The sequence below is a fragment of the Coptis chinensis genome, chromosome 6 (assembly GCF_015680905.1).
Source record: "Coptis chinensis isolate HL-2020 chromosome 6, ASM1568090v1, whole genome shotgun sequence".
Lineage (NCBI taxonomy): Eukaryota > Viridiplantae > Streptophyta > Magnoliopsida > Ranunculales > Ranunculaceae > Coptis > Coptis chinensis.
Window position 1 is genome coordinate 31058528 of NC_141461.1, and position 23204 is coordinate 31081731.

General features: G+C 39.7%; 1 protein-coding gene across 1 annotated transcript; it reads right to left on the reverse strand.

Moving 5' to 3' along the window:
* Positions 1 to 5320: 5320 nt before the first annotated feature.
* Positions 5321 to 6250, reverse strand: LOC147492574 (uncharacterized). The gene has a single exon (XM_086567548.1). The coding sequence runs from the start codon at positions 6248 to 6250 to the stop codon at positions 5321 to 5323; it is 930 nt and encodes a 309-aa protein (XP_086423674.1).
* Positions 6251 to 23204: the final 16954 nt, after the last annotated feature.

Sequence of the window (23204 nt, forward strand, 5' to 3'; positions counted from 1 at the left end):
CGAGGTGGAAAGCGCAAGCATATCAGCTCGAACCGGGCTTCAGATTCTAGCTCAGCCCTCATCTATTCCCACCGCTCATCCTCTCGCTGGGTACGAATCTCGAAGTTATGGTGCATAGTAGCCTGTTGAGTCTGGAGGTCTTCGCAGATAGTATTGAGTGAACGCATGCCACGATGAATCACAGCTATGCGTTCTGCATCTAACCAACACCTCTCCAAGGCATCAGCATCAAAACATGTCAAGTCCTCGTCATCCTCTGAGTTATTCTCATTTTTGACGTCCTCCTCGTCGACTACCCTATCCTCAGGCAACCTCCAAACTTGTTGGATACACTCCTTATAAATCCGGGGATTTCGGTGTAGGGTGAGGCAAATCCTATCAGACGTCGGAGTCGCTCTCAACTTCAGCATGATCTTGGTTATCAAAATAGGGAGAGGTGCAATAGACTTCCCCACTCCCCTAATCATGTTAAGCAAAAACTCCAAGATACAGAACTCATACTTCTGCTCATAGAGTATCCATAGAATGTGAAGGCAGTTCAGACCGATGTCACTGACCTTCTCCTTCCCTATGACATTCCTACCAATCCACTGAGCTGCAGCCAGCTGGTTGGTTCTGAGGGATGCCTGGCGAACACAATGCGAGCTCACATTGTAGTTCCCTTCGGTAACAGTCGCGTGCATCAAAGGCTCTACCCCAGTATATTGGGACTCCTGTAACGTGGCATCAAGATGGATTCTAGGCGAAATGCCTAGAATCTCAGCCAACAACCCAGTAGTTACTTCCTTCCTCCTCTTTGCCATCATAACAAAATTTTTATTTCCCTCCAACTCCCTCGTGTTATAAAACCGTCGGACTAACTCTTCGTGGTAAAAGGCGTCGGTCGAGTACCACAAGCTATTCCAATCTCTACTAACCATTTCGTCACCGTAAAACGGCGCGAAGTGGTCGCCAGTAAATGCTTGCTCTGGCAAAATCCGGCGTTGTTGAGCCATTGGAAGTTGTGATAAGGTTAGGGGGTTTGAATAAGGTAGGGGGAAGCAATGAGGGACAACCTCACTAAAAAAACGATGGTGGTGGTGGTGTGGTGGCGCGGCAGCTCCAAGATTTGGATTTTTTAGTGGTTTTTGGTTTTGTAAATTGATGGAGGTGGTGGTGGGACGGTTTTGAGAAGATTTGGAGTGGGTTTGGATGTTTGGCGTGGGTGTAGGTAGTTTTCTTTTTAATTTTAATTTTTGGTTTAGGGTTTGAAGCTTGGATGTTTGTCAATGGCGGTTTGGAAGATGAAAACTCATGACTGTTGGTGGAAACATAGGGCGCGCGAGTCTTGGCGCCGGTCTTGAAGTTGGGCCCAAGCCCAATTCGAATTTTTCGAATTTTTTCGATTTTTAACGCGACTTCAAAACTAACATTGCCGCTTCGTTACCTGTCCGAATTTTACGAATGAGATATGGAAATGATCAGGAGAGAATTTCTAATCCAATGATCCATAAAACACTCTATTCCAACCGTGGATGATATATAAGATAGTGGATAACACCTCAAAGTACGTGTATAACATAACTTATGTGAACGAATGAACTCTAAATTCATAGATTATGTCAACCCGAATCGGAATACAATTAAACGGCCTAAGCAACTCTAATGGGACATAAAACATTTTAGGATGGAAACACGAACACCCCACCCCCAAACAAATTTTTTACAACAAAGTTTAGAAAATTTGTTTTTTTTTTAAAAGTGGGTCTTTTAAAGTCAGATTCCCGAGACTTCCTAGATTACTATGTTTATTATTTAATATTTTTTTTACTTTTATAAAGAAAAACAATAAGCAATAAGGACATAATTCACCTCATAGAGAAACATGACTCAAAAATCCGAGAAAATATGCAAGAGTGGAAAGTGTGAATTATGTTAAACGTGGACTTAGGATTCGGTACTTATAGCCACACACTCCATAGGGAGGGCCTGGTTACCTTAATGGTTCACTCACCAATATCTGGAAATGAAAGAAAATGCACCAAACACAAAAATTGAGTCGTTTATAGTCAGATACTCGAGACTTTATTTAAACATATGTATGAACATGCAGTTTATCATATATCAACAACCGAAATAGTTGTGGATCATTCCATAAATAAATATCATAAAAAACATACCCAAACACAATCAAGCACCAATATTTTTTATGACGCAACCTAGTGAAGTGAAAACGAAGTCGGATAGACCTATAACGTAACCTAGCATGCACCTTCTTTTTCATCTTTGAACGAGAGGGTGTCCTAGTGAATAAGTGTGGAAAAGTGAATGGTTGTGGAGAATATGGTGGATATGGATAAGTTTTTTTTTTTTTTTTTTTTTTTTTTAACTAACTAGAGGTTAAGGATACCCCGACCTTTTATTTAATGGCAACCTCGCAAGTACAGTTTCCCTTCTTTATCCCCCTTGATCAGTTAATCAAGTTTTTGATCCATAGGAGGAATAAAGTACATAGTTTCATTTACACAGTTTCTACTTACTTTTGCTAGATAGTTGGCAGCTTGATTTCCCTCCCTAAATACATGCTTAAAATTTACATATACAAACTTTGAGACCACTTTTTGTAAGCTATCGCAAAAACAAGTTTCTGCGAGCACCAAGGAGGCTCTTCTTTGAAGCTCAAAATCTGAATGGTTCTCATAGAATCCGATTGCACTTGTAGCCGTGAATGTTCAATTCCAGCATCTTCCAACCCTTTCAAAGACTCCAAGAAGCTCCCCGATAGAGCACCGAATCGCCTTGCCGAATCGCCACCGAAAAGCCATCAAAGACATCACCATTCGATCTCTCAAAGATTTCCCCATAGCTAGCACTTCCTCGCTTTGACCGAACCATCTGCATTCAGTGTTGGTAGCTCGTCCTCTGCTCTGTTCCATTTTACCCATGTCTCCTCCACTCGCGTGTAGTTTACTCCAATTCCTAACGATCTCAAAATCCTCTTTGTTGCCTCGTCTTCCTTCACTGTTTTCATCGACTTACCCAAATAGATTTTCATGTTATTCAATACCTTCAAACTCACATCATCAGCCGATCTAAACCTCTATTTCTTTAGTCTCCAGTTCCTCTCTGTCCAGATTGCCTGAACTGCCGCGCAAATCATAGCCCGTATGATCTCATTTGCCACCGTGGAGCTACGACAAATCCGCATTAGGTAGTACCATTCATTGTGAGAAGATTTTACCATTTCCGGCAGCCCCATAGCTATTTTGAAGTTTCTCCATACCAGCTGTGAATACTCGCAATCAAAGAAGAGATGGCCCGAGCTTTCCTCATGTCTGTCACAGAGACAGCACTTTGATATTTCTATCACCTTCTTTTTCATCAGTCGATTCTGCGTAGGTAAGGCTCCCGAGAACAGAAGCCAGGTAGTAAAAGAATGTTTAGGTACTGAAAACTTCCCCCATACAATCTTGTACCATTTTACCTTGTTTCAGACATTTTTAGTCTTTGCGTATCTTTGAAGAAATCGTAAATGCCCCTGTACTGGTTGGAGTCCATGTGATCTGGTCTTTTTCAGTGTGAGAATTTATCTCAGTTTCCATAATCCATTTCTTAACTTCACAATTTGGAAGATCAGCTATAGTTCTCGCCAACCCCCATCGATGATCAACTGCTGCGACCTTTGCATCGTCGGTACTATATGGCCAAGGAGGTGTGTCTCACTGTTCATATTTGATAAGAGGCCCCGAGCACCATGGGTCATGCCGGAAGCTAGTCTCCTCTCCTTTAGCTATACAAGACCTTTACAAACCTCCAAGCAACATCCCGATGCTCCATCACACCTCTCCAAACCCAAGAGCAATCTCGAGGGGTCTTCATGGTCCAAAAATTTTCCCCTTTTTTATATGATTATCCCATGACCATCTAACCCACAAACACTCATGTTTCTTTTGCAATTTTGAAAACCAACCCACGATGGCGGCTTTATTCCAAATCATTGGGTCCAATATTCCCGAATCCTCCTTGATCTTTATCAAGCTGATCGATCCATGACTAGCATGATGCATCTTTCTAGCCATATTTGATCCCGCCCAAAATGAATCTATTACACATCTTTGCTACTCTATCAAGTAATCGCCTTCGAAGGACGAACGCGTTTGGGCCCAATCTGACAGAAGGATGAAAGGACGGACTTTACCAACCGAACTCTACCCTTCTCTGTTTAGATCTTTGTTCTTCCAGTTTGAAATCCGGCTGTGATCTTCTCTATGAGGGGCAAGCATTCCCAGATACCTAATCTCGAGGCCGTAAGAGGTAGCCCTAGGTAGGTAACAATGGTGGAGTTACTAGAGATGTGCATGGCTGCAGCTAGCTCGAGTCCTTCTTCCACGGACATACTTCCGGGAGAAGTGTAGTCTTTTCATTGCTTAGATGTAATCCCGCTGCTTGAGAGAACGTGTTCGGGATATCTTTATAGCCATGACAGACTCCATGTTGCCTTTGCAGAAAAGAAGGGCGTTATCCGCAAAGCGAGATGGGATATGGCCACTTCTTGCACTTTGAGTGGGCTTTTATTACTCGTTCGACCGGAGCCCTTGATTTAGAGACGCTTAAGACCTCCATGACAAGCACAAAGAGGTATGGCGAAATAGGGTCCCCACATGCAGCCCTCTCTTTACCTTCAAAATACCCCCGAGGCCCCATTTACCATAACAAGTACCACCGGAGATCGTAGCACATAAGGCAGCCATTCAATGAACCGGGGAACTGAAACTTTTGTAAAATGGCCTCAAGAGCATGCCACGACCGCGTAATCATAGGCTTTCTTTATGTCGACTTGATAGCACACCTCTTCTGGCCTTGCTTTCTCGCATAGCCCCTTAATAGCTCATGAGCTATCAGAAGATTATCTTGGATAGTTCTTCCCGGAATAAACGCTGATTAGGAGCAAGAAACCAATGAGGAGATACAAGTCTTCATTCTGTTGGTTAGCACTTTAGACACACATTTGTATATGGTATTACAGCATGCAATGGGTCTAAAAGAGGCAACACTCGATGCATTTCTCACTTTAGGAATAAGACAAAGGAAAGTGGAGTTTATACCTCCTGTCATCCTTTTATGGAGAAAAATGTGTTTGATCGCTCTTTTGAAGTCTTCTCCAATAGTAGCCCAGCTTTCCTTGAAGAAATAAGCATTAAACCCATCCGGCCCTGGTGCTTTGTTATCCTCGAACCCAAACAAGGCTTCTTTGATCTCAATATCAGTAATAGGTGATGCCAAGAACTGCCTCATCTCAAGAGAAACCTCCTCCATATTCAAACTATTTAGATATCCGGCATCACATGAAGCCGTGGAGGTAACCCCAAGAAGCTCCGAGTAATATTCCACAAAAACCTCCAGCTACCTGTTCTTTTCCTTCTCTTTTTACCCCCTGCGCATCAGTAATTTCCCAAACATGTTTTTTGGTCATCCTCTCCTTTAGAGCATTGAAGAAGTATCCACTACATTTATCACCAAAGCATAACCACTCAATGTCAGTTTTGTGCAACATGTCAGCTTCCTCAAGTCTGATCAGAAAACAGAGTTTTCCTCTTATTTCATACTCTTGGGCACTCAGAGTACAATCAAGCGGATTTTTATGTAAGTTCTCTTGAACTACCTTCAGCGCCTTTCTTGTCTCTTCCACCAGTCTATGGATGTCACTGCAGTACTTCTTCGCCCAGCCTTTCAGAACTGCCTTCAAGCTCTTTAGCTTTCTTGTTAACATGTAATCAGGGTTTCCATGATCTTCTATTTCCCAGCACACTTTTAGCGAACTCTCAAAGTCTTGATGGAGCATCCAGAAGTTGCAGAATCTAAAAGGTGGGTGGCTTCTGATAGAGTTGTGGAAAGATATCACCATAGGACAGTGATCGGATAGTCCTTGAAGTGAGCATTCCACCTTTGTAGCCAATCTTAACGAGGACCAAGCTGCATTTACAAGACACCTGTCGATTTTTGACCATTTCCTCATGTGGTCGCCTCCGCTGTTCCAAGTATAAAAGCATCCCATTGCTGCATGATCAAAAAGTCCAGCTACATTCAGGCATGTTGCAAAGGGCTGCGTTTCTCTCGGATGAACAGCTCTGTCTCCTATTCTCTCATGCGCAAACAAGACGTTATTAAAGTCCCCCATTACACACCATGGGCCATGAATTCCTATGCTGATTGCCTTTAACTCCTCCCACAAAATTAGTCTATCCTGACTATTATTACTTCCATAAACCATAGTTAAGCAAAAGGAAAGTCCATATTGCAGTAACGTAACTTTACAGTGAATAAATTGGGAGCCTTCCACTTCCTTTTGGACAGCTACAAAGCTACTATCCCACGTAAGCCAAATTCTACCTCGTTCATCACTCGAGTAGTTGTGGGCGACCTCCCAATTTAGGCGGGCTATATCAACAATTTTCAAGTACTTGTCCATCTTCACTTTAGTTTCCAAAACCCCATACACCTGATCTCGTTATCCAAAATAAACCGCACACATCTGTTTGGCTTTTAACCCATCATTCATACCCCTTTTACATTCCAGTGCAAATTTTCATCATTAGCGAAGTCGATTACGGTTATTCCGCTTACCACTCCCTTTTTGTCGACCCTTTCCTCTCTTCCCATTATTTACTTGTCGCTCTATAGTTTTCTTCTTACGGGCTCTAGTTTGAACAAATTTGCCCCCTCTGTAATCACTTGTAAGTTCCTCGGAGAAACGCGTTTGAATCTCCAAAAGTTAAGTTCTCGCATCCGACAAATCATCATCTTCAAGACCGACCAAGAAGCTCTTCAAAATATTCCTTTCGGCCTGGCCGTCTTTGCTTTGAATTTCTTTGTCTACTCTGTTGGGTAGGGGTTTGGACCATTACCACTAGCCTTTCGTCCTCATTGTTTATTTCAAAGCTGCATTCCACCCTTCCTGGTGCGATCAAGTTTATGTTTCTTTGTCTTTTGCCCTTCACTAGTGATTGCTTGAGCTTGCTGCCATACCACTAGCTGCATACTAGACCCACTTCGGCCATCTGTTTCCTCATTTTCTGTTGCTCCCACTACCCTGAGTTCCAATGGCTGCTCTGTGATTGTTGTTGCTGTTTCAAGATTTTCTGCACCAACCTGGCCGCCCGAGGATTCCCCGGGTTCAAACTTCTCTCACTGTTTCTATACCTTCATTTGTTTCTCTCGATAATTCTGCCCTTTTGCCTTGCACTGGACGCCTTTGCACCCAAACTCTAGTGGTTCTACCAGCACACTTTCCAGCTTCATGCCCAAATTTATTACAAGTAGTACATGACAGCGGCTTCCATGGATATTCTAGTGGGATAGTAACCTCACGGTTTCCTACTTTCACATTTATGACTTCCTTTGTATTCATAGTTTACGGAAACTCAATACAAAACCGGGCAAAGGACAGCCTTTTTCCTTCTTGCGGTGGCATCATCCATAAACATTGGACTCCCACCCACCAAACTTGCAAGATATGACAACCCTTCAAAAGTCCACATCTCTTTGGGTACATCCATAAGTTTTACCCATAGAGGCACCGATGCTACCTTACTCTTATAGCTGTCCACCTCCACTGTCCATGGCTTTACAACAAATACTCTCCCCGCGATGAAAATAGGTCCTTCATCAAGAACCATTTGTCTATCCTCCGAGCTAGTAAAACTCATATAGAACAATTCTTTGTCAGTAGTGATATCAAAATCACCTTTTAACTTCCATTTCTTTTGTAAATGTTCCTTCACAGACAAAAAGGAGAGTCTTTTGTCCATAAAGTATCCTACAAGGTAGTCATCCCACTCTTTAATGCCTTGTTCTAATAAGTCAGTGGGGAACTGAGCGACGCCATCCACCATGACAGGAGTGAATTCCTTGAAAGCAACTGTTGACTCAAGTGAGCCATTTCGTCCAAACAGCGCCCTCCAAGAGTTGTTTCTATTTTCCCCATTGATGTTTGTAGCTGACGACTGAGGGGGAGGGTTACTCGAAGAAGAAGCCATCTTGTGCTTTTTGGCCTTGCCGGAACTCTCACTGTTATGCAGTAGAGGATTTTACCCAGAAAAGCAAGAAAGCAAGGGTTTTGCAGATAAGCCTAGGAAGACAAGCTGTTTTTAAACTAAAAGCGGTAAAAAAAGAAGACACTGGATCACTGATGAAGCTTAAGTTATATCACATCCGTTTTCTCCAAACTTGGTCCCCATGTTCGTTATGTTAGATTAGCATGAGTTGATGAATATGAAGGTGGGTTTAGCATGTTAGATTAGCATGGATAAGTTATAGAAGGAAAGCATGGAAAAAATGAGGAGGTGGGTTTAACACAAAACTCATTCATAATGTAGGTAGGGACTGTCTCAATTCTGAAAATGAAGGTGTCAAATGGTTTGTCCTTCTGAAGTATTTGTTTTCTAGGAGGATTTAAAAAATTATGAAGCACAGGAGAAACAAAAGGATCGAGTGCAAATTCGAGATTCCTTTGGAAGGGTGGAAGGAGGGGAGTCGAGGCGGATGTTGTGCAAAGTAGTTCTTGATAGGGTGACTCATCACCTGCTCTAAGAAACTCATTGAATTCCTCATCTAGCTTGGTCATATCCACATTACTATGGTATTCCTCTATATCTTTAAGAAAGTCATCTATCTCGTCCTCATCCATAATATGTGTATCGACTAGTGTAGGGATGAAAACGTTGGAGTCTGAACCTTTAAAGGAAAGAAATTTGGGCATCTGATTATCAGGGAACGTGTTGTTGAAATAATCTTGAGCGAAGCTCTCGATCATGCTAACCTCTCCATCCACAGACGAATCGGGTAACTATGTCTTTGGTTTAAACACATTTACTTCAACATAAAGATGGCCAAAAGACATGGACATCGAACCATCGCGGCAATTTATGAGCGCATTGGCGTTAGCCGTGAAAAGGGCCTTCTAAGATGATCGGGACAGAGTCGTTAGCGACTTTTGTATTGAGGATGATGAAATCAGCCGGATAGTAGAAATCCTGAACCTTTACCAGCACGTTTTCAACCACCCCCTTAGGATACTTAATAGATCGATCAGCTAATTGCAACGTCATTTTAGTGGGTTGCATCTCCTCTAGACCTATTTGTCTATACAAATAAAACGGGAGTAAGTTAATACTAGCCCCCAGGTCTAATAACGCGATCATCATATAGGAATCTCCTAAGGTGCATTGTACAGTAGGACGACCAGGGTCCTTGTACTTAACAATTCCGTTATGTTCAGATAGAGTTGGGAATTGTTTTGTTAAAAAGGTGTCTTTTGGTATATTGGTCTTACGCCTAGTAGTACACAACTTCTTAAGAAACTTAGCATGGTGTGGTAGCTTTTTAATAGCTTCGAGGAAGGGAAGGTTTATAGTTAGATTCTTGAAAACGTTCCTAATCTTCTCATAATTTGTATCCCTAGTTAACATGGCTAATTTTTGTGGAAACGGTGGTTTCTCTCTATATTTAGCATATGTATCACCTTGATGTTTAACCTTGGCTTTTTGTTTCTTAGGTTGTGTTGTAACTGGTACCTCTACAGTGGTAGGCTCTTCAGTTTCTATTTCGGTATCTAGTAAAGTAGCATGTGTAGGGGCTACTGATGGGGTAACTATAGGCATAGTTACTTTGTTATCAACCACTCTACCAGAACGGAGAGTGGTGATGACATTTAGCTCACCTACGTTTTCATTTTCATTACTAGTATTACCGGTTACCTCAAAGGCCGTGTTTGTTGTTTTAGGATTAGGTATCCCGTGACCTGGAAACACACCTTTGGGTTGGGCTTTATCTTGGGCCAACTGTTGGCTTAAATTATTAAAGGATTGTAGAAGCTGTTGGTTAGATTGAGCCATGGTTTGGAAGAGTTGTTGGCTCACCTTTATGATGAAGGTGTCAAGACAATCCGTTAGGTGGGTGTAGTGGTCACGGGTGGTGGGATTTGGAACTATCTCGCGTTGATTATTTATGGGAGGATTGTGATAGTTATTATTTACCTAACGATACCTCTATTAGCATTATAATTATTATAACTACCTTGACCTTGTGCTTGACCTTGTCGAGGTTTAAGCTTTGGTTGTTATAATTATTATAATTACCCCTCGACCGATCCTTGTCGTGGTGGAGCTTGGTTATAACTGTGCGTTGGCCTAACATATTGATTAAAGTACCCTGGAGGTGTGACTTGTTGGTTATTTCTCCGACCGAAGTTGGGATTTGGTCTCCAAGGGGCGTTAGGTTCACTATTAATGGAAGAAGCATGTTCATAGGCTATAAGACAGTGGGAGTCGGGATGCTCAGGACTCCAACAGAAACTACATGGATTGGAATTTACATTCATAATGGGGATAAGCTTTTGTTGTACAGAAATGGCCTCTACCTTTTTAGTGAGTGATTCGATTAGAGTTTTAAGCTCGGAATCGTGTTTTATCTCAAACATACCGGTGGCCTTAACTGTATTAGAAGAACTAGCGGAGCGGTGGATATTGTCACTAACCCCCCCCCCCCCCCCAGTTGTTATTTCGCTTAGTTTGATCCTCTAAAAATTTATAAGCCTCCGAGGCTCCTTTACTTAGGAAACTACCCCCATTCATTATGTCAAGGACTTCTTTATGGTGGTGTAGAAGTCCTTTGAAAAAGGCACGAACTAACGTGTCATTCGCTAGGTTATGATGTGGACACTTTATAAGGAGATCGGTGAAACGATTCCAAGCCTTTGAAAATGATTCATGAGGATTTTGTCGAAAGAAATGAATCTTGGAAAGCATCTCATCCGTCTTTAGGGGTGGGTAAAAATGTTCCATAAACAGCTGAACAAGTTTAGCCCACGAGTCCACAGAGTTAGGCGCTTGGGCAGTTAACCAAGACGCCGCCTTATCGGCTAAAGTGAAGGGAAATACCCTGAGTTTAATTTTTCAGCACTCACCGTAGGATGGTGGAATATTGTAAGAACTTGTTCAATCCTACGCATGTGCTGATAAGGTTTTTCATGGTCTAAACCATGGAAAACGGGTAACAAATTAAAAATATTTGGGGGGATTTCCGAATCCCCCACTGGGTCTGCAAGAACGATGCAAGATTTGGGGCTATCGCTCAAGGCTTTATAAAAGTCCGAGAGAGGAGTCTCTCCTTTGTCGGGCATTGTGTCAGGTAGAGTATGTGGAATAGTAGCTAGAGGTGCAATGAGTGGTATACTAGATAGGCGTGCTTGTTGACGTTCGTGTAATTACGTTAGGTGTTTTTGTTCGACCAGACCTTAATCTCATACAAGGTTAAGACCAAACTTAACTAAACACGACAACACTCCAACCAATCCTGATATACTAGTATAAACCTCTAACGGAAGATGCGATGTGTGGAAGAAAGGAATACCTGATTGCGTCCTTGCTTCGCTTATGAATAGCGTCTTGTTTACGCGTGTTCAGTGTATATAACAAGTTAGAACACTGAAAAACTTGAAAAAATGGAAATTCGAAACAAACCTGTGGAAATCCGGCAAAAAAATCAGGTAGCGAGTCGCCACTTTGGGCACAAAAGCTCGGTGTAAACTTCGAAGTTGTTTTTTTGCTGGTCGCTACTCAACTTCCAAGAACTTTTAGCGCCAGTCGCTCCTTTGGGGCGCAGAATTCCATGCATTTTTTATGCAGGAAGTTTAATCTTTGAAAAAGACAACCACGTTAGAATCGAACAAGGGTGGGTGGGTGAAATGGGATTTTAAGAAGAGTACTTATACTACGAAAACAATGCGAAAGTGAAACTAAGATGGCAGCGACGCCATTTGATAAACGTAAAAATGGTAGTTTTACCTACGAAATAAACGAAAAAACTCAAAACGTAAGTAAAACTAAACTTGATTACGTGCCTAGTTTCTCAAAGATTGTTCTACTCTCTATATATTGAACAGATATAGTGGAGTAGGAAGTTCGTTCCACTCCTAGTTCTTTCACATAGTAATGTTCTTTAAGTATAAATAATCTTAACTAAAGTTTAATGAGAGATTTACAAATTATAAACTACGATGCAACTACCCACAAGATACGACTAATTAACTACGGAATGCTGCGTCGATTCTATGATAAGGAATTAGGGGGAGGGGGTTGATTCCACCTTAACTCAACTTAACTTACTAACGACGAATCGTCGTAATCCGAATTGAACTGCTACGCTAAAATATTGGTTCTTCCTAATTCCTAATTACACATGGCACTTCTACCAATTCATAACTAGCATGTGAACGATTAAACCTATTCTCATGGTGAATTAATCGTTTCTAGAGTGGAATAGAAATTACGACGACTCTACGATAATCGGAGTCAAGCTTTCATCAAGGCTTCTCAACCCCCTCTAATGGAGGTTTAGCCGAGAATCATTCCGCAATCATTTCCATATAAATCTAAACTAAACATAATATCAAGATTCTAACTTTACTAATTTAACAAACAATAATTAAAATCTAATTAATACTTAAGAAATGATATCAACAAGAATTTAAACTAGATCTATAAATGTAATGACAGAAAATGAATTGAATAATAATAAACTATTTTATTGATCTAATCAAATGAATAACAATATTTTAAAGATTTAATCTAAAACAAGGAATGAAATGAACTAAACTTAATTAAAAAAACAATTAAAAACTAGATCTAGAAGCTATTCTAATGGCTACTTTCTATCCTAAGCTACTAGATATCTTAAGAGTTAAGTCTTCTTTGTTGATATGGAGGAAATCAGATCCAAAATTGTGCATGGGCTTGGATCCATGTTTTGGGCCAGAGAATCAGGCCCAAAACCCAATTCCTTCAGTCCACAGACCCCTTTTTAGTTGGATTCGGCTTCAACAGACTTTTCGTCTACTTTTACTTCTCTGATTGGGCCAAGGCTTGGACCATTGGAAAGTTCCTTCCAAACCGTCGTTTTGACATAAGGTAGGACCAAATCCGAGGTCTGAATCCAAATATACGGTCTTCAGAAGTTCTGCTGACTTTGTGCACTATTTCTGCCCGTGTGGATTTTGACTTTTCACCTTTTGACCGGGATTTACAAAGGCTTTGTCTTCTTGAATCTTGGCCTTTAATCACAGAACTCTTTAGCAACCAACCATTGCTTCTTTATATCATCAAAATGGCACATTTATGCATATAATTGAGTATTCCCGCCTGTCACGCGGGTGACTCGGGTTCGATCCCCGGCAGCGGCGCCATTTGATAAACGTAAAATTACTAGTTTTACCTACGAAATGAACGATAAAACTCAAAACATAAGTAAAACTAAACTAGATTATGTGCCTAGTTTATCAAAGATTGTTCTACTCTCTATCTATTGAACAGATATAGTGGAGTAGGAAGTTCGTTCCACTCCTAGTTCTTTCACATAGTAATGTTCTCTAAGTATAAATAATCTTAACTAAAGTCTAATGAGAGATTTACGAATTATAAACTACGATGCAACTACCTACAAGATACGACTAATTAACTACGGAATGTTGCATTGATTCTATGATAAGGAACTAGGGGGGGGGGGGGGTTGATTCCACCTTAACTCAACTTAACTTACTAATCCATTTAATCGTCAGTAATCCGAATTGAACTGCTACGCAGAACAATTGGTTATTCCTAATCCCTAATTACACATGGCACTTCTACCAATTCATAACTAGCATGTGAACGATTAGACCCATTCTCATGGTGAATTAATCGTTTTTAGAGTGAAATCGGAGTCAAGCTTTCATCAAGGCTTGTCAACCCCCTCTAATGGAGGTTTAGCCGAGAATCATTCCGTAATCATTTCCATAAGAATCTAAACTAAACATAATATCAAGATTCTAACTTTACTAATTTAACAAATAATAATTGAAATCTAATTAATAATTAAGAAATGATATCAACAAGAAGAATTTTAACTAGATTTATAACTGCTATTGACAAAATCGAAGGGACTAATAATAATACTAATTTATTTATCTAATCAATGAATAACAATACTTTGAAAGGTTTAATCTAAAACAAGAAATTAAATGAACTAAACTTAATTAAAAAAATCAATTAAAAACTAGATCTAGAAGCTATTCTAATGGCTACTTTCTATCCTAAGCTACTAGATATCTTAAGAGTTAAGTCTTCTTTCTTGATAAGGAGGAAATCAGATCCAAAATCGTGCATGGGCTTGGATCCATGTTTTGGGCCGGAAAATCGGGCCCAAAACCCAATTCTTTCAGTCCAAAAAGGCCTCTTCAGCTTGAGTTGGCTTTGAGAAACTTTTTGTCCACTTTTACTCCTCTGATTGGGTCAAGGCTTAGACCATTGGAAAGATCTTTTCGAGCCGGTCGTTTTGACATAAGGTAGGCCCAATTCCGAGATCTGAGTCTAAAGATATGGTCTTCGAAAATTCTACTGACTTGGTGCACTGTTTCTTCCCGCTTGGACTTTGACTTTTCAAGGTCTGAGTAGTCTTTACAAAGGCTTTGTCTTCTTGAATCTTGGCCTTTAATCACAGAACTCCTTAGCAACCAACCATTGCTCCTTTATCTCATCAAAATGGCACATTTCTGCACATAATTGACTTTGAAGCCTGAAACGCATAAAAACAAGTAATCAGTATTAACTCTTAATTATTACTCACATAACTGATAAAACAAAGTAAAACTACGATTTACTATATTTCACTATATTATACTTAAGTGTAATCACTATATTATGGCTAAGGATGGAAACAAAGTGTAGAACCAAAAGTAAATAACAAGGTTTTCTCTAGTTACATAATATGAAGACTCTATTATCTCAGACTTGTCCTTTTTGAATATCCATTTCCTTCCTTCTTAAACCATCTCATAATCCCTGCAACACCTAATAAAGACCTCTAGCTCAATTAGGAATAGGTTAGTGTGATAGTAAGTGGCAGATGTGTTTGATTGACTCCGGCTTCCTTGTTTGTCATTGAGATTGTAAGGTAAAGTATGCCCACTGCACACTAGAGTAGCGAAACTTGAGCGGAAAAATCAGAGTGGTTTTTGTCTTGACATTTATGTGAGGACCTACTTAAGGACGCTATTTCGAGTTTTCAGAAACGAACCTGCTAGGCATTTTATAGTATTACTCATAGTATATATATTGTATCATAGATGATTGATTATTATGCATATATTAGCTTAGGTTTCGACTTGATTATTCTATATTCATTGCTAGTGAGATGTATAGTTAATTTAGAGCATGAATAAGGAAACAATAGTTTTATTTCTTAGTCGTTGTAGTATAGATGAAGTTTGTGAGTACCTTCACTCGAAAACTCTCACGAGGCTAGGTTAACTCGTCCACTAGGAATTCCTAGTGGTTTAAGGCCTTGTTGCATATAGTCAATGCAATCGCACTCAGCGAAACGAGATTAGTTAGAACTCCATTTTTTGGTCACTTATTCTAATTTCTCATATTTGCTTGAGGACAAGAAAAATGTTGTTTGGGGGTGGTTTGATAAGAGCCCAAAACTGTAGTTTTAACCCCTTAACAATCATACTTTTAGACTAATTATGTGAGTAATAAATAAGAGTTAACACCGACATTTGTTTTTTCAAAATTTCAGCAAGAAAGTCCATTATGTCTGCGAAATGTGCCACTTTAGCGAGATAAAGGAGCAAAGGTCGGTTGCTAAGGAGTTCTGTGATTAAAGGCCAATTTTCAAGAAGACAAAGCCTCTGTAAGGCCCGGTCAAAAGATGAAAAGTCAAAGTCCACGCGGGCAGAAACAGTGCACAAAGTTAGTAGAACTTCCAAAGACCATATCTTTGGACTCAGACCTTGGAATTGGGCCTACCTTACGTCAAAACGACCGGCTTGGAAAGAGCTTTCCAATGGTCTAAGCCTTGACCCAATCAGAGGAGTAAAAGTGGAAGAAAAGTCTGTTGAAGCCAAATCCAGATGAAGAGCCCTTTACGAACTAAAAGAATTGGGTTTTGGGCCCGATTTTCCGGCCCAAAACATGGCTCCAAGCCCATGCACGATTTTTGGATCTGAAGCATATAAAAACAAAAGCTTAGCTCTTTGTTAATGGTAGCTAATTAGACCTAAACTATAGATAATTCTAGATCTAGTTTTAATTGTTTTTAATTAAGTTTAGTTTCAATTTAATTCTTGTTTTAGATTAAACTCTTAAATCATTGTTCTTCATCATTAGATAAATAAAATAGTATTATTATTAGTCCCTTCGATTTTGTCAATAGCAGTTATAGATCTAGTTAAAATTCTTCTTGTTGATATCATTTATTAATTATTAATTAGATTTCAATTATTGTTTGTTAAATTAGTAAAGTTAGAATCTTGATATTATGTTTAGTTTAGATTCTTATGGAAATGATTGCGGAATGATTCTCGGCTAACCCTCCATTAGAGGGGGTTGAGAAGCCTTGATGAAAGCTTGATTCCAATTATCGTAGAATCGTCGTAATTTCTATTCCACTCTAGAAACGATTAATTCACCATGAGAATGAGTTTAATCGTTCACATGCTAGTTATGAATTGGTAGAAGTGCCATGTGTAATTAGGGATTAGGAAGAACCAATTGTTCTGCGTAGTAGTTCAATTTGGATTACGACGATTCGTCATTAGTAAGTTAAGTTGAGTTAAGGTGGAATCAACCCCCTAATTCTTTATCATAGAATCAACGCAGCATTCCGTAGTTAATTAGTCGTATCTTGTGGGTAGTTGCATCGTAGTTTATAATTCGTAAATCTCTCATTAGACTTTAGTTAAGATTATTTATACTTAGAGAACATTACTATGTGAAAGAACTAGGAGTGGAACGAACTTCCTACTCCACTATATCTGTTCAATAGATAGATAGTAGAACAATCTTTGATAAGCTAGGCACGTAATCTAGTTTAGTTTTACTTACGTTTTGAGTTTTATCATTCATTTCATAGGTAAAACTACCATTTTTACGTTTATCAAATGGCACCATTCTGAGTATATTTTCTGTCATTTTGGCATTCCTAAAGCCATCATTAGTGATGGTGGAACACATTTTTGCAACAGAGTTGTTGCATCTCTAGTGAAAAAGTATGGAGTTACACACAAGGTAGCAACTCCTTATCATCCACAAACTAGTGGACAAGTAGAAGTTTCTAATAGGGAAATCAAAAAGATTTTAGAAACAACCTGTAAATCCCGATAGGAAAGATCGGGTCGGTGCGTCTATCGGATGCCTTATGGGCGTATAGGACGGCTTTCAAAACTCCTATAGGTATGTCTCCCTTTAGACTTGTATTTGGGAAACCTTGTCATTTGCCCGTTGAATTAGAGCACCGTGCTCTGTGGGCTATAAAAAACCTTAACTTCAATATTGATGAGGCGGGTGTCAAACGCAAGTTGTAATTGAGTGAGCTTGAGGAAATCCATAGCGATTCTTACGATCTCGCGAAGGATTATAAAGCTAACATGAAACATGTTCATGATAAGCAAATCTTGCTTAAAGAGTTTGTGGTCAGTCAAAAGGTCTTGCTTTACAACTCCCGTCTACATATTTTCCAAGGGAAACTAAAAACCCGTTGGTCTGGTCCTTTTCTAGTTACTGAAGTCACCCCTTACGGGGCAATCACCTTGGTAAATCCCAAGGACAACAGTACCTTTCAAGTTAATGGTCAACGGTTAAAACATTTTTACGAACTTCTGTCCCCTGATGTAGAGGAAGTCCTTTTACAGGACCCTGTCTATGAGGACTGACCTTTGTCATTTGGTGTACTTCCTTTCAATTCCATATAGTGGTAAGTGCACCATTTAGGTAACCAGGCCCTCCCTATGGAGGTGTGGCTATAAGTACCGGATCATAAGTCCACGTTTCACATAATTCGCGTTTTCCACTTTTGCATGCTTTCTCGGTTTTTGAGTCATGTTCCCCTATGGGGTGAATTATGTATTTATTGTTTTTCGTTTTTCTTATAATAAACTAATAAAAAATAAAAAATAAATAAAAAATAAAATTCTAAAACCATAGAAATAGCAATCCGGAATCTGACTTTAAACGACCCACATTTAAAACAAATTTTGTGTTTAAAAATTTGTTTGGGGGTGGGCAGTCGGTCTTTCCATCCGGATTGCTCGAACTTTCTATAACTTAGATTTCCATCGTTCGCATAACTTACGTCACACACGCACTTAGAGGCGTTTTTTCACCTTCTTATACGTCACCCATGGTTGGAATTAAGTGTTTTATGGATCATTGGATTGGAAATTCTCTACTGATCATTTCCATAACTCATTCGCTAAACGGACCAGTAACGAAGCGGCAAATTGAATTTGAAATTGCGCAAAATATCAAAAAAAATTTGAAAAATTCAAATTGGGCTTGGGCCCAACTCACTCGCACCGGCAGCGCACCTGCGCCCCTTTGTTTCCACCAATAGTCGTGTTTCCTTTTCCATCCCACCAGTTAACAAGGTTTAAAGGAAAACCTAACAACCAAAAAAAAACAAAAAAACAAAAAAAGAGAAAAACAAACACCTATTTGCACCACACCCATTATTAACCACCAGCCCGAGTTCTCTCAAACAAATTTCCCAAACCACCGAAAACAGCCGCCAATTCAAGCTTCCAACCTGCCACCGTACCCACCATTGCCACCACCATTGTTTTTAGTGGTTTTTCATCAAACTCGCCTCCTCCACCGTCTACAAAACCATTATTTGTTTCAAAAACTTCAATGGCGCTACGACGAAGAATTTTGCCGGAGCACGTGTTTGCTGCCGACCGCTTCGCGCCATATTACGACGCGGAGATGATTAGGAGGGATTGGAACGGACTGTGGTACTTGACTGAGGAGTTCTATCACTATGATTTGGTAGAACAGTTTTATAATAAGCGAGAATTGGAGGGGGATAGGATTTTCATTAAGGTAGCAGGAACGAGGAGGGAAGTAACGGCGGTTGTTGGTCGAGTTTAGGCGCGCTGGAAGCAACCTAGAAGCCACCATTCAGGAATCGCAGTATACTGGAGTTCCTGTTTTGATGAAAGATACTGTTGTGGAGGGTGAATACAATACGAGTTCTCATTGCATCCGCCAGTCAAGTCTGAGAACTAACCAACCGATCAGAGCTCGGTGGATTGGTAGGAACGCCCTCGGGGAAAGAAAAAAAGTCAGCGATATCGGTCTGCAATGTCTGCACGTTCTCTGGATTTTGCAAACGAATAAGTATAATTTCTGCATCCTCGATTTAATTTTTAATGTGATTAGAGGAGTGGGAAAGAGCATTGTGCCTCTTCCCGTATTGATCACTAAGATCATGCTCTCATTTAGAGCTGTCGCAAAATCTGCTCCTATTAAGATCAAATTGCATTCTAATGCAAGTATTTATATGGATTGCATCTAAGAGACTTGGCCGTTGTCTGAAGGAAATATAGTTGAGTTGGCGGATGAAATGGAAGATATGACATGTCTGGATGAAGATGCATTAGATAGTTGTAGTTCTAATTTAGAACACATGCAAGTGTTGCAAACTGGCTTGCGTTGCGTTTATGGTATTTGTGAAGATATCCGAGATAGACAGATTGTAGTTCAAAATAAACAAACGAACCTTCAGACAAGAGTTGAAATGCTCGAAAGGGGTCAGGAAGATATCTTGTCTAACATGGAGACTATCCACCAGCATCACCAAGCCCAAGATGCGATCTTCGGATCGAGATGGAAGCGCACAAACTTGTTTACGAATAGAGATGCTACGATGCATGCTACCCTTGGAGGGTTCTGTTTCAGATGAGTCTGAGAGACATGAGCGTCGTCGCCGAAGGACAGATGGCTCAAGCCATTCTTCATCCCAGGACCAATCTCCATCTTAGGGTCCATCTTCATCACATGGCTAGGTGTTCACCATCAGTTTGTGTTCGCTGTTATTTCATTTGTTTTATTGTTTTATTAGTTGGATTTTAATTCAGTAGTTAAATTTAAATATTAATTTGTTTGTTTTATGTTGTTTGGATTTAAATTTTTTTAATATAATTGGTTATTTTCGAATTGTGCGTGTTTTTATCATTAATCCCACCTTCCCGAATTGTTTGGGGGTGGTAATATTTATACCGAGCATAATTCGTTATATGATCATCTTCTGTAAAGTTGTCTTGGAGTAAAGGTTGAGAATTTGGCCGATATCGGCATATCTATGATTATGTGTGGTGGTAGCATGAAATCTAGGAGAGTTTAGAAGTTACTATTCTAAATCCAAAGATAAAAAAGATACGGGGTTGTTATAAAATCAAGAATATGGTTTGTTTCCGTTTTCGGGTTTGGAAATTTTCTATTTCTGGAAATTGCCTTAAACAATTTGGCAACTTGCCGATTCGTTTTGGAAGCTCAGAACCTATTTAAACTTCCTTCATTCTACACTCACAACCCACACTACACCCCACCATCATCTCTCACCTTTCACTCCAAGCTTTTCCTTCTTTTTCCTTGTAACCTTCTCGCTTCAAAGACTTACGAGCGCACTTGCCTCGATGAAGCGCACCTGCACCCTAGACAATCGTCGAAATTGTACTTTCGAGCGCACTTGCCCAAAGTTGGCGACTTCGGCTTCAAAAAAATCAGAATCTAAAACACCCGAAAACACCTGCGCTACGACCTCAGTAAACCGCGAAAATTTCCAATTTTTTTAGGGTTGTTCCAGGATTTTTGGAGCTGTTCCAAAGAGTAGTTGAGATGACATCTCCTATAGTCATACATGAACAGTCTTTTGAAGACGTGTTGGGAACCGAGACCTATGGACATTGGTTCCGAAACAGGATCCTGTAGTTAGGATGGCGCCATCTACTAGTAAGTGATGACGATTCATATTCAGCACAGCTTACTGCTTATTTCTACGACCACGTTAGGTTCTATTGTAATCAGGATGAAGAACAAGAATTCTCCGTCGTAGTCGATGACAAGACACTAGAATTCAATAAATATGTGGTAGCTTTAGTTTCGGGATTACCAATACTTGATCTTGTTCACACATGGGGATATATGACCGATAATGCATACCTTTATGATTATACATATTTCCATGAGTATTATAAAGGAGGGGTATTTCGAGTAATGGACCAGGGGCGATATAGCATTGCCCTTGGTAGCCTGTCCCTAAACGTAGGCACCACCATGTTATTCATCCTGATTAATATTTTGGGGGAATGGCAGTTCACTTCTGCAAACATTACTGCTGGTGACATTTTCCTCGCTTTAGCTGAGGGACGTCGCCGATATGACATTCCCCGAGTTTTAGTCGCTAGTCTTAAGAGAGCCCAAAGCATGAGGCGTAAGTATCTTCTTATGCCTGTTTTGGTAAGCCGCATCATCGCGTGGTTGTTTACCCTATTCGTGCCCAATTCACAGATTGGAAAAGGGTTGAAGTCATGAGACCAACCAATTGGGTGGTTCGCTCATTCGCGAATTATGACTTGGCGGGATGGCGGTCGCGACCTCATTTGGTCGCCCCGTACATCCCATTAGATATAATAACACTTAACAGGTTAGCATTAGTAGATGATAAATGGCGGCAAGCTTGGCAAGTTATAATGGCCTGGCAGGATGCGAAGGAACCTCATCTCTTTGCTGAGGAGGAGGATGCTTAAGCGGGAGATAAGGTAAGTTTTTAGTTTTGTTATTGTCTGCCTATGTCCCAACCAATTTAATTCTGTTAACCCCATAACGGGTGGAACTCTTATAGAGTTGCGTCAGTTTTCCTTCCTATATTAGTATGTTATACCCTTGTGTTGCAGATATTCCAGAATTTCATGCGTTTCCATGGTATTTTCCTACCCTCGTTATTTAAAATACTTTGAGGACAAAGCATGCATTTTTGTTTGGGTGGGGGGGGGGGCATAGAAACACGTGTAATTAAGACATCCGTTAGGATATAGATATCTATAATATGCACTTATTTTCTAGTTAAAATTTTTTAAAAAAAATACAAAAATATAAATAAATAAGTTTATGCTATACACTTAGGAATATTGGTATTGTTTTCTTTCTCTATGCTCTTAATAATCTAGAAGTCTCACGTAGCTTTTGCATTAGAATAATTTTTAGAAACTTAGGTTAATATGTATGTAATAATCTTTGCATCTATTTATAAATATATTACATGAGTATCTATGATTGTTAGCAGTAAGTTTATGAAATCTAGGCTAGAGTACTTATTCTACAAATCCTATGAGAATATAGCCTAAAGCCTTATATGAGCGAAACATTTGAGATATGACACAAGGGAGAAGTAAAATCCGGATAGAGAAATCACACGTCCACTTGCTTGATCACTATGCCATATCCTAAGCGAGAATTTAGGCCCTCTTTGGATCGATATAGCCAGAAATTCAAACCTATGAATTATTAAATGCTAGTCGCCCCTCTGATTACGTGTTTTTATGCATTCCAGGCAGTAAAGTCTATTATGTGCAGAAATGTGCCACTTTAGCGAGATAAAGGAGCAAAGGTCGGTTGCTAAGGAGTTTTGTGATTAAAGGCCAATTTTCAAGAAGACAAAGCCTCTGTAAGGCCCGGTCAAAAGATGAAAAGTCAAAGTCCACGCGGGCAGAAACAGTGCACAAAGTCAGTAGAACTTCCAAAGACCATATCTTTGGACTTAGACCTCGGAATTGGGACTACCTTACGTCAAACCGACCGAATCGGAAAGAGCTTTCCAATGGTCTAAGCCTTGACCCAATCAGAGGAGTAGAAGTGGACGAAAAGTCTGTTGAAGCCAAATCCAGATGAATAGCCCTTTTCGGACTAAAAGAATTGGGTTTTGGGCCCGATTTTCCGGCCCAAAACATGGCTCCAAGCCCATGTACGATTTTTGGATCTGAAGCATATAAAAACAAAAGCTTAGCTCTTTGTTAATGGTAGCTAATTAGACCTAAACTATAGATAATTCTAGATCTAGTTTTAATTGTTTTTAATTAAGTTTAGTTTCAATTCAATTCTTGTTTTAGATTAAACTCTTAAATCATTGTTCTTCATCATTAGATAAATAAAATAGTAGATTCTTGTTCATTTCGATTTTGTCATTTACAATTATTTAGATCTAAATTCCTTTATTACTTGTTATTCATTTCCCAGTTATTACCTAAGATTTCAATTATTGTTTAGACAAATTGCATAAAGATAGAATTTTTATATGATGTCTAGTTTTAATTCAATCGGAAATGATAGTTTTATGAATCAAGGTTAAACCTC